Source organism: Lemur catta, chromosome 3 (genome assembly GCF_020740605.2).
Source record: "Lemur catta isolate mLemCat1 chromosome 3, mLemCat1.pri, whole genome shotgun sequence".
NCBI classification, from domain to species: domain Eukaryota; kingdom Metazoa; phylum Chordata; class Mammalia; order Primates; family Lemuridae; genus Lemur; species Lemur catta.
In genome coordinates this window covers 115,433,682-115,447,180 of record NC_059130.1, presented here as the reverse complement: position 1 = coordinate 115,447,180, position 13,499 = coordinate 115,433,682, and the positions used below count along the sequence as shown (strand labels likewise).

General features: G+C 62.2%; 2 protein-coding genes across 8 annotated transcripts in view; one reads left to right on the top strand and one right to left on the bottom strand.

Moving 5' to 3' along the window:
• The window catches only part of CROCC (ciliary rootlet coiled-coil, rootletin), a 46,856-nt gene extending 42,204 nt beyond the window's left edge, over positions 1–4,652 (top strand). For all 6 annotated transcript variants that reach the window (XM_045548608.1, XM_045548609.1, XM_045548607.1 and 3 more), the window contains 6 exons: positions 522–746; positions 1,192–1,341; positions 1,629–1,829; positions 1,999–2,130; positions 3,124–3,303; positions 4,035–4,652. In XM_045548608.1, the coding sequence (XP_045404564.1) occupies positions 522–746; positions 1,192–1,341; positions 1,629–1,829; positions 1,999–2,130; positions 3,124–3,303; positions 4,035–4,121 (975 nt within the window). In that variant the 3' untranslated portion in view covers positions 4,122–4,652. The remainder of the gene's footprint in view (positions 1–521; positions 747–1,191; positions 1,342–1,628; positions 1,830–1,998; positions 2,131–3,123; positions 3,304–4,034) is intronic.
• A 1,173-nt stretch (positions 4,653–5,825) lies between these two features.
• MFAP2 (microfibril associated protein 2) lies at positions 5,826–11,478 on the bottom strand. Of its 2 annotated transcripts, XM_045548601.1 has the most exons (9): positions 11,386–11,478; positions 9,214–9,291; positions 8,277–8,363; positions 8,051–8,077; positions 7,876–7,962; positions 7,708–7,752; positions 6,926–7,013; positions 6,594–6,667; positions 5,826–6,349 (listed from the first exon to the last, which is right to left on the bottom strand). In XM_045548601.1, the coding sequence occupies exons 2-9, from the start codon at positions 9,254–9,256 to the stop codon at positions 6,246–6,248; spliced, it is 555 nt and encodes a 184-aa protein (XP_045404557.1). In that variant the 5' UTR covers positions 9,257–9,291; positions 11,386–11,478; the 3' UTR covers positions 5,826–6,245. The 2 variants fall into 2 exon arrangements, with proteins under 2 accessions (XP_045404557.1, XP_045404558.1); XM_045548602.1 differs by lacking the exon at positions 11,386–11,478 and having other exon boundaries at positions 9,214–10,581.
• Positions 11,479–13,499: the final 2,021 nt, after the last annotated feature.

Genomic DNA, 13,499 nt, shown 5'->3' with positions numbered 1-13,499 from the left:
ATAAGAGGCAGAGCCAAAGTTAGAATTCAGGCCTATTTGATAACAGAATCTGCACTTAGAGAAGTCACGTGAGACAAGTTAGAGATACAAATTTTACTCGTTTCCCTTTTTGCCTTGGCTGCTAGGAAGCTTACTCTAACTGGAATGTTCAGTAACTCTGCTAGTCCTGCATGGACACCACCAAAGTCAAAAACACAGAAAACTTCAAGGTTGTGGTGGTTACTGTTTCCCTTCTGTAGCAGGGAGGAAAGGGGAATGAAGATAGGGAAGAGACCATGGGGTCTGAGATAACCAGGTTTTAATGGTGTTCTGGGCAAGGGTAGTTAACTGGCAGTGTAACCTGGGCCCAAGTCGCAGCAGGCCGAGCCAGTGAGAGTGCACAGGTAGAGTGGATATCATGGAGGCCCAGAGGTAGGAAGGGCTTGGGTTGAGCATACCTGGTAGAGGTCACAGTAGGAGCAGAGGTGTAGAGGCCAGATGGGAACAGAGCTCCTTGACTGTCCTGTCTGTCCTCCTGCCAGGTAGCAGACAGTGAAGTGAAGGCAGGAACCCTGCAGCTGACAGTGGACCGGCTGAGTGGGGCCCTGGCCAAGGTGGAAGAGAGCGAGGGGACCCTTCGGGACAAGGTGCAGGGCCTGACACAGGCCCTGGCCGAGAGCAACACCAGCCTCACCAGCACCCAGGACAAGAATCTGCATTTACAGAAGGCTCTGACTGCCTGCGAACATGACCGTCAAGTGCTGCAGGTATGGGGGTGTCTGGGGTCTGGCTGGGGTGGGCACAGTGAGAGTCAGCCAACGAGAGCAGGCATGGTAAGGAGCAAGCCAATGGGGCAGTCAGCTGGGGACCCGAAGTAACCAGTCAATGAAAATAGGTTTTGAGGGAGGGGTGGGCCCAATAGAGCATCTTCCAATGAGCAGAGGCTCTGGAAGGGGATGTGCCCAATAAGAGAACAAGCCCACTAGTACAGGTTTGCGGGGACTCAGGTGCAGAGTTAATGGGGAGAGGTGGGGTCTGGGTGGCTCCTGCTTTATGCAGGTCAGTGGATAGGCTGTGGGCCAGGCTTGCTGCCTGGTTCACCCTTCCAGTGAGATGACTATGGGCTGGGAACCTGCCTGGAGGCAGAGTAGAGGGGGGCCCTTTGCCTTAGGGCTCCCAGGCCAACCCGGCACCATTGGCCCTGTCCTGCAGGAACGGCTGGATGCTGCCCGCCAGGCGCTATCTGAGGCCCGGAAGCAGAGCAGCTCCCTGGGCGAGCAGGTGCAGACGGTGCGGGGCGAGCTGGCTGACCTGGAGCTGCAGCGGGCGGAGGCGGAGGGCCAGCTGCAGCAGCTGAGGGAGGTGAGGGCCAGCGTAGGTCCCTTTGTCCCCAGGTCTGTGAGTCCCTGGGATGGGGTGGGGGCCTTCCCATCCATCTCAACCTTATCCCAAATCCTGGCCCAGCCTCCAGCGAGGACTCATGGAGAAACTGAGGCTCAGAGGGAACTGGCTGGCCTCAGGGACCAGGTCTCCAGTGCTGGTCTCACAGTTGCCTACTGAGTGAGTGGACGGGGCCAGCAGCTTCAGCATCCCAAGCTGCAGATGGACACGCTTGAGGCCACAGGGCTGAGGCCTGGCTTGTGTTGCAGGTGCTGCGGCAGCGGCAGGAGGGTGAGGCTGCGGCTCTGCACACAGTCCAGAAGCTGCAGGACGAGCGGCGGCTGCTGCAGGAGCATCTGGGCAGCCTGCAGCGCGCCCTGGCTCAGCTGGAAACCGAGAAGCGGGAGGTGGAGCGCTCGGCCCTGCGGCTGGAGAAGGACCGCGTGGCCCTCAGGAGGACCCTGGACAAGGTGGGCTGCTCCCCTCACGTCCTCTGGGGCCTTGCCATGGTCCTGGCTGCACGTCCCCAGGGTCTGCTGCCTCTGCTGGTGTTAGGTTATTCCACTGGTACTCGGAACCTGAGACCCCTCTCGGAGCTCCTCCCCAGCACCCTGATCCCCTGCTGCCCTGCCCGCCTAGGTGGAGCGGGAGAAGCTTCGCAGCCATGAGGACACAGTGCGGCTGAGCGCGGAGAAGGGCCGCCTGGACCGCACACTCTCAGGGGCTGAGCTGGAGCTGGCCCAGGCCCAGAGGCAGATCCAGCAGTTGGAGGTCTGGCCCCGCCCACCCAGCCAAGGACCCCAGCTTCATCCCCAGCCTGAGTGCTAAGCAGTCCCAGGTGGCCGGGGGCCTTCGCCCCCCCACCACCCAGGAGCCTGGAGCCTTAGAGGGGTGTCCCAGCCGGGCCACGGAGGGGGTTCTCCCCAAGGTGTACAGAAAAGGCACTAAAGGCCTGTTGGCATGTGAGCGCGTGGGTTCGTGTGTGTTGTGTACGTGTAGCAGTGAGTGTCCATGTGAGTATTCTTGTACACGTAGCATGAATCTTGTACAGTGTGTGGCATGTCTAGGGATTATGAATGTATGTGTGTTTGTGTACAGATGTTTTCACGTATGTAGATGTGTAGGAGTGTTGGGCTTTCGCACATATGTATGCACCTGTGTAACCTGGCTGAGTATTTTTTTTTTTTTTTTTTTTTTGAGACAGAGTGTCACTTTGTTGCCCGGGCTAGAGTGAGTGCCGTGGCATCAGCCTAGCTCACAGCAACCTCAAACTCCTGGGCTTAAGCGATCCTACTGCCTCAGCCTCCCTAGTAGCTGGGACTACAGGCATGAGCCACCATGCCCGGCTAATTTTTTTGTATATATATTTTTTAGTTGGCCAGATAATTTCTTTCTATTTTTAGTAGAGACGGGGTCTCACTCTTGCTCAGGCTGGTCTCGAACTCCTGACCTCGAGCAATCCACCCGCCTCGGCCTCCCAGAGCTAGGATTACAGGCGTGAGCCACCGCGCCCGGCCCTGGCTGAGTATTTACACGCTTGGCTTTGTGCTTGTGTGTCTCACATTTGAGTATGTTTGTGTGTGCGTGCCTGCCTGAGTGAGGGTCGCTGGGTACCCTGACCCAGGATTCGCAGGCTCACTGTCAGGGCCAGTGGGATGGGGGACAAGGGAGGCTCTGTCTTGCATCCCCCACCTGTGGTGGCTGTGCCCCAGGGAGGTCACACACACACTGGGCCGGGACCCTGACAGCGGCCCCTCCCTGCAGGCCCAGGTGGTGGCGCTGGAGCAGAACCCAAGCCTGGCCCAGCTGGAGGCGGACGAGCAGCAGCGGCTGGAGCTGCAGCAGGAGGTGGAGCGATTGCGCAGCGCCCAGGCGCAGAGCGAGCGCACCCTGGAGGCGCGGGAGCGCACCCACCGCCAGAGGGTGCGCGGGCTGGAGGAGCAGGTGTGCAGCCCCCTGGGGGCACTGGGCCAGGATGGAAGTGCGGGGCTGGAGGAAGAGGAGGAGAGGGCCAGTCGTGACCTCGGTATTAGCAGTCGATGGCTCCCAAAACTGAACAGGGCGCTGGGTCTGTGCTGGTATCAGCCGTGACTGGCCAGAAGCTCCAGTGCTGCTCCTGGGACTCAGCCCTCTTGCCCTGCTCTGCTGTCCTCTGGCTCCAGCCCGGGGCGCCCCTCTCCCTGGGGGCACAGGTGGCCTCTGCAGCTCCAGCCTCAGTTTCTTCCAGCAACCTGTGATCACGGGGGCGGGGAGGGGGGCCTTCCTCCTGAGAGCGCGGGCAAGGGTCCCAGGGCGGGTCCCCGCCGCCTGCTTAGAGCACAGGCCCCTTTCTGATCATCCATGAACAGCCGTGTCTGTAGGGCAAGGCTGCTCGGATGGGCTGGGCCTGGGTCACATGTCCACCCCTCGAGTCTGGGCTACAGACGGGCCCACCCAAATGAAGGGGATAAAGGATGTTGGGGGGTGGCCCCCAAACCTGCTGAATTCTCAGCAGACACCGGGCTGCCGTAAGGAGCAACATGAGGAGGGAAGGACACCCCTCCCTCCCTGGCTCTTAGTGACGCCAGACCTTCCCTGAACAGGCACATCGGGTCCCTCTGGGTTCCCGGCTGTGCCTCCCTTTGTCTGAAGTCGGGCTGGGGGCCTGGGCTGGCCACCTTCTCTTTCTCCCCCAGGTGTCCACACTGAAGGGACAGTTGCAGCAGGAACTTCGAAGGAGCTCAGCACCCTTCTCCCCACCCTCCGGGCCTCCTGAGAAATGAGCCTCTTCCCGGCCGGCATCTGGAGAGCAGCCCCGTGCCCTCCTCTCAGCACAGCCCACGCAGGGCCTGGTCTTTCGGGGCCCCCGCGCTGGGGGTGAGGAGGAGCCGGGTGGCAGGGCCAGGAGGAGGATCTCCAGCCCCAGGCCAGACCCAGCAGTGGCTTCCTGGCATCCCCAGGACCCCGTGGTCTGTGGGCTGTTCCTCAGTCCAGCACCACTCTGTACTCTGGATTGTACAGGGTCCTCCCTGAGGGCGGCCGAGCCAAGCCAGGGCTGGGAGAGCCCTCGTCTCTGGCCGGCCCTGGAGCAGGCCCTGAGCATGGGCTCGTGGGAGGGGCTGGGCCAGGGCCGGGGTCAGAGACCCAGGCCGACTCCGGCTTCCCCGAGACCTCTCCGCCTTAGTTCAGCGTGTTTGTCAGGAAATTCTTCAGTGAGCTCAAAGTCCCTGTATTTTTATACCTTTTTACAATGTTAATTGTTCAGAACTATTTGTTTTTTGTAACAAGACCCCGTTTTCTAAAATTGGTTTGTACAGCTGTGTCCCTTTTCTGCTATTAGTGTGCCCTCTACCTGGGAGGACATGGGAGGGGGGACAGGTAGGGCCTGGGCCGGGAGGGATGGGGCCCACTAGGGAGGGTGCAGGGGAGACAGGGGAGGCAGAGGCCTGTGTTGGGTAAGGAGCTTACCAACCTCACAGGATCGGGGTGGGGAGGCCCCTGGGATCCACCCCATTTAGCAGATGGGGCTGTTGAGGCCGGGGGCTGTGATCCAGTCTGCACAGCTTCTCTTTGCAGCCCAAGCTGTCCTGCCTTCTCTGGCCCCCCTCAGATCGGAGCCCCCACTCTGGTCAGTGACAGGCCTCCCAGGCAGCATGGTGAACAGGGCGGGTTTGGGAATGAACATGGCATCTTGCCCTGGCCCCACTGAGTGATCCTGGGCAAAGCTGCTTAACCTCTTGAGCCTCGGTTTGCCCATCTGTAAAATGGGAATCTGCCTCACAAGCTGGCTCTGAGGAAGTTCGCAGAGGAGAGGCCCAGTCAGTGTCTGAGGGAGAAATGAAGCTCATCCTCATCTGTTGGAGTCCAACAGCCAGATCCTGCGACAGCCCTGCCACTTATAGCAGTGGACCCTCAGGGGGCTTAGTTTCCCTAAGATGAAGCTATGAACTGTACCCACCGTATACGCCTGTTCAAGGGTTAAACAGGACAGTGTGCTGAGGCCCATGCAGCGTCCAGTCCCAGTGCCGCTCAGAGGGCGGCATTGTGACGCTTGCTCTGCTTTGTCCTCAACCACACCAGCCTCCCCGCTCCACCCCCCCAAAGCCCTGGATCTCAGGTCTATCTGCCTCGACCTCCTGCCTCCCCTGCCTCTGCGGGCAGCGTCCCATCTTGGCTGCATCCCTCTGGTGACAGGGACTCACGCTTTCACCACGCAGCCTTGACAATGAGAAACTCGCATCCCTGAAACTTTCCATTTCCCACACGGCCCCTGCTACACGCACACACATGCCGGCACGTGTGTGGCTCGTGCTCCGGGGCAGGGCAGAGCTGATGCGGTGGGCGGGTGGCTTGGGACCCAAGCAGGCACAGGCACAGGAGTAGCCCTTGCTCTCCAGGGGGCTGGGAGCCTCTCAGTGGGGACAGGCAGGGTTGGAGGCACCTGGCTGGCCCCTCTGTGCTCTCAACTGAAAAAGTGACTCTGAATCTTTTGTAAAAAGTTGTTTTTAATTTTGTATAAAACAAACAAAGGTGGTCCATGCCCAGGGGGCTGTAGGAAATCCAAGCAGACCAGCTGGGATGAGGGGCATAGCCTACCTGGGGGGACTATGAACGGGGGACTGTCCTCAGAGGGGCTGAGAAGGCCCCAGGGGTCCAGGTCCCACAGAGAGGCCTGAGGTGTCCCCCACCAAGGGGGCAGAGACTGGGCAGTGGGGAGCCCCTGTCATGCCCCAGGAGTGGCCACAGGCTGGGAGTGGGGCCTGGGGCACCACAGCCCACAGCCCAGGGCTGCAGTCCACTAACTTTGCACACAATAAAGGGAACGTCAGGACGGGAGAAAAGCACCAGGTCAGGTGGGGCGAGGCCCCCAGATCTGAGGCGGGCAGGGCTCAGGACACGGCTCCACCCTAGCAACCCCCGCAGCTCCTGGCACAGGAGGCTGCCACGGAGTGGCACAGGCCGCTGCTGGCCATCACGCCACATTTGGAGAACTTGTCCCGACACAGGTCAGCTGTTGGCAGGGCAGGAGGGAGGCGGAGGCGGGGGTCAGTGCGTGGCTGGGTGATGGGAACCGCTACCCCTGCCCGGCTCTGGTGCTGGGGCGGTGCTGAGGATGGACAGCAGGGGGCATGGGAGCTCGGGGTGCCCTGGGACCGTGGCGCATGCGTGTTTAATAAGCATCAGGTGGGTGCACGGTTGGCTAGGTAACGCAGTGGTCATGGGGCAGGGGACGCCCAGTGGAGGGGGCTTCCTACCTCGGAGGAGCTCCTCGTGGGCACAGACTGTGCGGACACAGATCTCCTTGTTGACGACATATACACGGCGGAGGCTGGGGGATGAGGCCAGGGTGAGTCTCAGCACCCCCTTCGCCCACCCCCACTGGGACAGCCCGCACAGAACCTGGCATCGGAGCCCTGGAGTCAGGGCCCCAGACCTGAGCTCAACCACAGAGCCGAGTTCAACTTTGGATTCACTATCTTTTCCCCAAACTCCCGCCTTGGCTGGCCAGACCCAGCCATCCCCTGCCCCCCGGCCACCCTTACTGCCCCCCCCAAATTCCTCCCAAGGGCTGCCCACCGGTGCTCACCTATAGAAGCAGACCTCGTTGAGACACTGTTTGCAAGGCTTGTGTATGGAATAGAGGCGGGTGCACGGGTACTGCTCCTCGCGGCAGTCTGGGTGACAGGTGGGGTCAGACTGGGGCCCAGAGCTGGGGGGCAGCCCCCAACCTCACCCACCTGATACTGGGTCCCGCCTGTACCCTCAGGGCCTGCCCGGACACCCCCTACACGTGCCCCACCTACACACAGCACTGCCGGGCCTCCCACTCTGATACAGTGTATTGATTCACTACCGCAGATACAAGCACACATTCGCCACGCAGCCCGCACGGCTGCGCAAGTCCACGCCCACTCACGAGCAGGTTCGCACACACTCACGGGAGCGCAGTCACACCAGCCCACGCGAAGGCAAGCGCCTGGATTCCTGCACACGCGCATCTCATTCGCTCGCTCGGGTTCTTGGCTCAGCCAGCCTGGGCTCCCGGCCCCTCCTGGCTGGCACCCCTCCTGGCTGGCAGGCAGCCCCGGCACGCCTCCCCCCAGTGTCTGTGAGGAGAGGGGCCTCCCCAGGCTGCAGCCAACTCAGCCTCCGGCCAGGCCCTTGGAAGCAGGCTGGGATCTCCAGGAGCTGCCAGCCTAAAGCAGGGGCACGTCTGCAAGCTCCCTCCGCCCCCCACGTTACCACTGGCAGCCTGCACTACCAGCAAGGGCAAAGGCCTCTGTCCTACCAGCGCCGCCCCCTGCTTCACCCCAACTTCAGAGGCTGAGGCTGCGCCTCCGTTTCGCTAACCATCAGGAAAGCTCTTACCGAGAGGCCCCGGCTCCGTGGGCTCCGTCTCTGCATTTCCTGGTTCTGGTGGAGAGAGAGGCCGGAGAGATGATTGGGAGGCTCTGATGCCCAGCCCTGGCACAGACCCCCTACTTCCAGGGTTGCTGGGGAGATGGGGGAGGGGTGGGAGCAGGGGCTGTGGCCTACCTGGGGTGGGGGCTGGGATGACTTCCTGTTGGACTTGCTGCTGGGACTGGAACTGGAACTGCTCCTCGGAGGGCCGAGAAGTCACCTCTGCAACCAGGGGAGGGTAAGGGGGTCTGCTCCCTCCTTCCCCTCCCAGGGGCCGTGGGCTCCCCCACTCCAGCTGCAAGGCCTTTACCTTGGTAATCATAGTAGTCTGGGTTGTCTGCAAACACAGAGAATGTGGAATTGGTGGGGGTCAGGCCAACCCCTAGCCCCAGGGGCAAACGAGGTCACAAATGAGCCAAGGACCCACCGCCGGGATTCCCTGCAACCTGCCCCACCCGGTCCCTGGCTGAGCCGCGCACGTGGGGGAGCTGGGCCTGGGTGACACGGCAGGGCTGGCCGGGGTGGAAGGCCCTTACCGATCTGGTCGCCGTAGTGTGTGTACTGGACGTGGTCAGGGAACGGTGGCAGCGGGTCCAGGTCATACTGGCCCTGAGCCAGCAGGCCTGCGGTGGGAGGCAAGGCATGTGGGGGTGCCTCTGGGGAGGGGCGGTGGGGGTCACCTCCCTGACCGTGTCCTGCCTCGTCCCCCTCACTGGCTGCTCCCAGGACTCAACATGCTCCTGTCTGCCTCTGGGCCTTTGCACTTGGCTCTCCCTGGGCCTGTGACACCTGCTCAGCTTCTCCTCCGGGTCTCAGGTCTTAACTGAAATCGCAGCTCTCTGGGCAGGCGTCCCTGGCCCCACCGTCTTCCTGTTGATGTCCACCCAGCACCCAGTCTGAAGTGGATCATGTCTACTTGTTCAGTATCTGCCCCCTGCCCTAGCCTGGCAGCATGGGGAGGGCAGGGGTCCGTCTGCCTAGCTCACTGCTGTTTCCCCAGGGCCCAGCCCAGTGCCTGGCACATAGTGGGAGCTCGACACTTATCTCGTGAATGAATCAATGAATATTAGGCATGGCAGGATCTTTGTGATGCCCACTGATAGCTCATTTGGCCAATAGGGACCCCTCCAGGGTCAACAATGTATAGGGTGGGAGGGCCCCAAACAGGTCTCCAAGCCAGGGTGTCCCCTGCTCCCTCCTGCACATCGGCTCCCAGGAGGGGTAGGGAGTGAGAGGAAAAGCATGGATTTCTGATGCCTGGGGTGTGCCCGCTCTCCAGGATCCTGCCTGCTGCCGCCGTGGGAAGTGGGGGGAAGGCCCACAAGATGCCAGGCAGCCAGGCGGGTGGCCCTGGTAGCTGAGGAGCTGAGTTTGGCCACAGGGCATGACAAAGGCTCACTGTGAGCTCCCCTGCACGAACCCTACTCCCACCCCACATAAGGGGAGCTACCCCCCGCCCCGGGAGTCACGTACCAGGCAGGAAGAGCAGGAAGAGGTAGGCAGTTCTCATGGCCATGGAGAGCGGCAGGCCGGGGTGGTGTCAGAGGACAGCTGGAGGAAGGGGAGCGGGGGAGCTGTGCCCAGGCCCAGGACCCAGGACTGCAGAGCCCACTTCTGGTCCCCTGGATTCAGCCTGGAGAAGCAGGCCCCCCGAGCAGAACCCAGGCATCCAGGGAGCCAGGGGACCAGGGGTCAGGACTACTTTGGGTAGTCTCATCTGGGGTCGGCCCATCTGGGTGTTTGGGTCACAAGGGACAAGGCCTCCAACCTGGCTCCGGGGCTGACCTTGACAGACAGACCCCACCCTGCCCTGATCACTGAGGGGACGTTTCTAATGCTGTGCCAGCCTGGACCGTTCTCTCCTCACCCACGCCCATGTCCACCCCACTGGCCCAGCACCTCCCTGGGTGTCCAGTGCACCAACTGTACGAGTCCCTGACCCCAGGCGGATACTGGGGACCCCAGCTCTGCCCAGCCAGCATCATGGCCGGGGCTCAGCAGCCTGGGCCAAGCCCACCACCTGCTCCCAATTAGCCCCTGGGCCCGGAGCATCTCACTAAGCAGGAAACCACGTGCACACGGCCCGGGGGCCCCAGAGCAGCCAGGCCGGGCAGGGCTCCCAGCCCCCAGAAGACTCCTTTCCTGCCAGGCCTCAGGCCTCCCAAGACCCTGCGTCTTTATCACAGACTCAGAGCCTGAGGTCTGTTTCTGCAGCAGGAGGAAGCACTTAGAGTGGAGTCTGAGGGGGCCAGCGCCGGAGGGGGCCATGATGTCACCAGCCCAGGCGTTCTGAACACCCCGACATTGTAGGACAAGTGACGTGTGTGTAATTTTTTGGGAGAGGGCACTGGGGCACACTTTTCACCAGGTTCCTGACGTTCCAGAACCCCTGGTGGAGTCCGGCCTCCAGTCTTGGCTACACAGCAGACTTGGCGGAGCCTCCAGGTCCCCACGTCCGGTCCCAGCTCAGTGGAGGGCAACCTCCGGACCGCCGGCTTTCTGCGGGGAGGGCTGTGAGGGCTGAGTCCACCGGCTCCTCCATCCCAGAGGGCCCCCTCCCTGCCCGGACACAGGAAGTTCTTCCAGACAGCTAACTAGAAACGCTAACTTTGCTGTACTGCCCCCTGGGGATCTGGGAGAGGGGCAGAAACGTGGCCAGCTTTCCCCCCTCGCCCACTCCCGAGACCCCCCTGACCCCCACTGGGCTCATGCATCCAGCACTTCTGAGTGGGGGTGGGATGGGGGAGCTATGACTCAAGTTGCCCCAGAGGCAGGGGACATCTGGCTCCCCACACCCCCACTCTGAAAACCCTGGGCCTCCTCACGGCAGGGGGACTGGGGACCTAAAGATCTTTCTTTGCTGCCCCCACCCCCACACGGTCAGCCCGGCCTGCAGGGCCTCAAGAGCTTGGGGCAATGCCTCTCAGTGCCCACCCGCCATGGTGTTCCTCCCCCGGGACTGGCACCCTGGCCCAGGCTCAGTGGGGGAAGGGGGCCCAGAGGCTGGGGCTGGGGCTGGAGATAGAGTAACGCCAGGGGACCACACCTCCAAGCGTTTCTAGACAAGGGGGTTTTGGGATGTGGGGGCGGCCAGGACCTGGCCAGGAGGCTGCACCCCCACCTCAAGCCCCTTCCATAACTGCCTCCTTCCCCTCCTCTGCATCCCAGGGAGGAGGGGAACAGGGTTCCCCACGCTGGCTCAGACTGAGGGAGGCTCTGCTGCTCCAGAGGCCGGGCAGGGGGTGTCCCCGCAGGAGGAAACCAGATGTTGCAGCCACACAGCTGGGAACAATCAGCCCGGAAACTTGGGAAACTTGCTCGGGGCTCCTAGAGCTCCACGGTCTCTGATCTCTCTTTGTCTCTCTGCGTCTCTGTCTCGGCCGCTCCCACCGGCCCCCCACCCCACCCGCCACATTCCAGCCTCATCCCCCGACGTCCCCACCGCTGGCTCCCCCAAACTCGGGCTCCCTGCCCTTCCCAACTCGTGTCCTACCCCCAGAGCGACCCCAAACTTTCCAGGTGCCCCCTCGGCAGCTGCCCCCAGGATCGGGGGCCTGGAGAGGCCGGCACCCCCGCGCCTGGGGCCCCGCCGACGCCCCGCCCCCACGCCGGACCCCGGGCCGCGAGCGCCGGGCCCGCGCCTACCTGTCCGGGTCACTCCGCCGCCCGCTCCGAGTCTGCCCGCCAGAGCCGCCCCGTGCCCGCTCCGAGCCCCCCTCCGGGCCCCCGACGGGCTGGCGCCCGCCCTCCAGCCCCGGATCCGCTGGGTCCTAACGCGAGCGGTCCGCCCAGGCCTCCGCGCCGCGCCGCGCCCTCGGGGCTCCGACCCTCCTCTGGGGCGCCCTGGAGGAGGCTCCCGCCCAACCGTCCTGGCGTCTGTGTCAAGCGCTGCCTCCGCCTCACGTCGGGTCCCCACTCTACACGGCCAGGTGGGTGAGGTGGGTGTGCTACCCCACTGCACAGAGGGTGAAACCGAGCCTCCCAAGCGGTCACCCAAGGCCACTCAGCAGAAAGTGAACCTTGCTCACCCTCCGGCTTCTCCCAGCTTCCAGGACACCCTTCCGGGCCTGGTCTCCCACCTGCCTCCCCAGCGGAGCGCTCCTCCTCCTCCTGCACCCCAGAGCTTGGGGCCTCGGCTGGCTCCTAACCGGCATTTCCTTCAGCCCCAACCAGGCCCATGTGCCCCTCGAGTGTCCCCTAAGCACATCCGACTCAACAAGCATCCAAGTCCAAATTCACAACCTCCTAACCCTCATCCAGACCTGGCCGGCCCTCGAGGAGTTCCCAGGCCCAGGAGTTGTCCCACCGGCTTTCCAGCACCCAGGCTGGCTCCCCTGCCCTCAGCCCTGCATCCAGCCCAGCACCCGACCGCCCATTCTACCTCCCAGATACCTTCTGTGAGTCTGTCTACCGCTCCGCCCTGGGCTAAGACACTGCGAGCCTGTGTCATTGTGCTTGCTGAGCACATCCCTCAGGAAGAACGCCCTGAAGACCGTAGGGTAGGGACAGGTCCCTGCTGCTCTCGCTTGAATCACTGCATTGTTACAAAAGGTGAGTTCAGTGATCCTGGCCCCTGCTGCTTCCTGTACACAAGGTAACGTGACAGGGTTACCTGTGTACCCTCAGATGTACCCTCGCACCCAAACTGGGTTGGGATTTTGCTCTAATGTGCCTTCTGCACGTGCAGAGCCCCCACGACCTGTAGGTAAGCTGTGGGCTGCAACGCTGCTCTGGAGCAGTCCAACAAAACACTCTGAACCTCCCGCTGCAACTCTCTGTAAGGCTCCAAATGAAACTAACTTGAATTCTTTAAAAGCCTGGTTTTCTTCTTTAGTTTGCACCACCAATCATCTCCCGCCTGGCTCTGTGCTAGCCCCCAGTCTGGGCCTTCCCCCATGGGCCCTGCCCCCCACCCCCCACACCAGATTATGGACACTTTCGCTGGCTTCCGAGGGGTGGGGGATCAGGATTGAACTCTCCTGTGTCCTCCAAGGACCCTGCCCTGCACTGTGGCCTGGCTCTGCCTCCTTGTCTTCCTCCAACGACGCTGACTTCTTGGTAGTCTGTCACTTAACCTCTCCCCCTCCCTGCCACAGGGCCTTTGCTCAAGCCGTTACTCTTGGAACACTGGCCAAGGTCTCCATGTGGACACAGATCAAACCCTCGCTTCCTCAGGGAGCCTTCCCTTTCTCCTCCTTACGTTCTCTCAGACGTTACTGCTCATGGCTGTCTTGCCCTGTGTCTGTGACCGTTTGAATTCTGTCCCCCTTCCCAGTGAACCTGTTGACCCCCAGGCAGGCTGGGATGAGGTCTGTTTTTGCTTACTGGGCACAGCAGCACAGGCAGGCTCAGAGCAGCAGTGCAGCAAACATTGGTGGAATGAATGAGTGAGCTGTACACTCAGTTCTCCTGGGAGAGACTAGCTGGGTGGTGGTGGGGGGTGCAGGTCCCCTGTCTCTTGGGCAGCCCTCAGCCCTGCTTGGCCACGGAGCCTAGGCCTGAGGCAGGGGTGAGTTGTGGGGGGTACAGGCTGGGAGATGGGGATGCCCCTGGTTTAGACCCTAGCTGTCGGATCTCCTGCAACCCCCTGCTCCGCCTCCCCCGTAGAGTCCTTTTAAGCAGTGCTATCTATGTCCTGCACGTCATTTGTTCCCCAGTGCTGGTTTGTGGAATCAGTATTTCCCCACCCCCCAGTGCCTTGTGCAGCATGGCAGGGACTTCTGTCACCTGGAGAGCAGCGGGCCCTCCAACCAGCCCAG

Coding starts and splice junctions, on each gene's coding strand:
- MFAP2 (XM_045548601.1), bottom strand. CDS start 9,256: ATGGCCATGAGAACTGCCTACCTCTTCCTGCTCTTCCTGCCTG. Junction 7,963..8,050: donor AGACTACTATGATTACCAAG/GTAAAGGCCTTG, acceptor CCCTGGTTGCAG/AGGTGACTTCTCGGCCCTCC. Junction 7,014..7,707: donor CACGGAGCCGGGGCCTCTCG/GTAAGAGCTTTC, acceptor CCTGTCACCCAG/ACTGCCGCGAGGAGCAGTAC.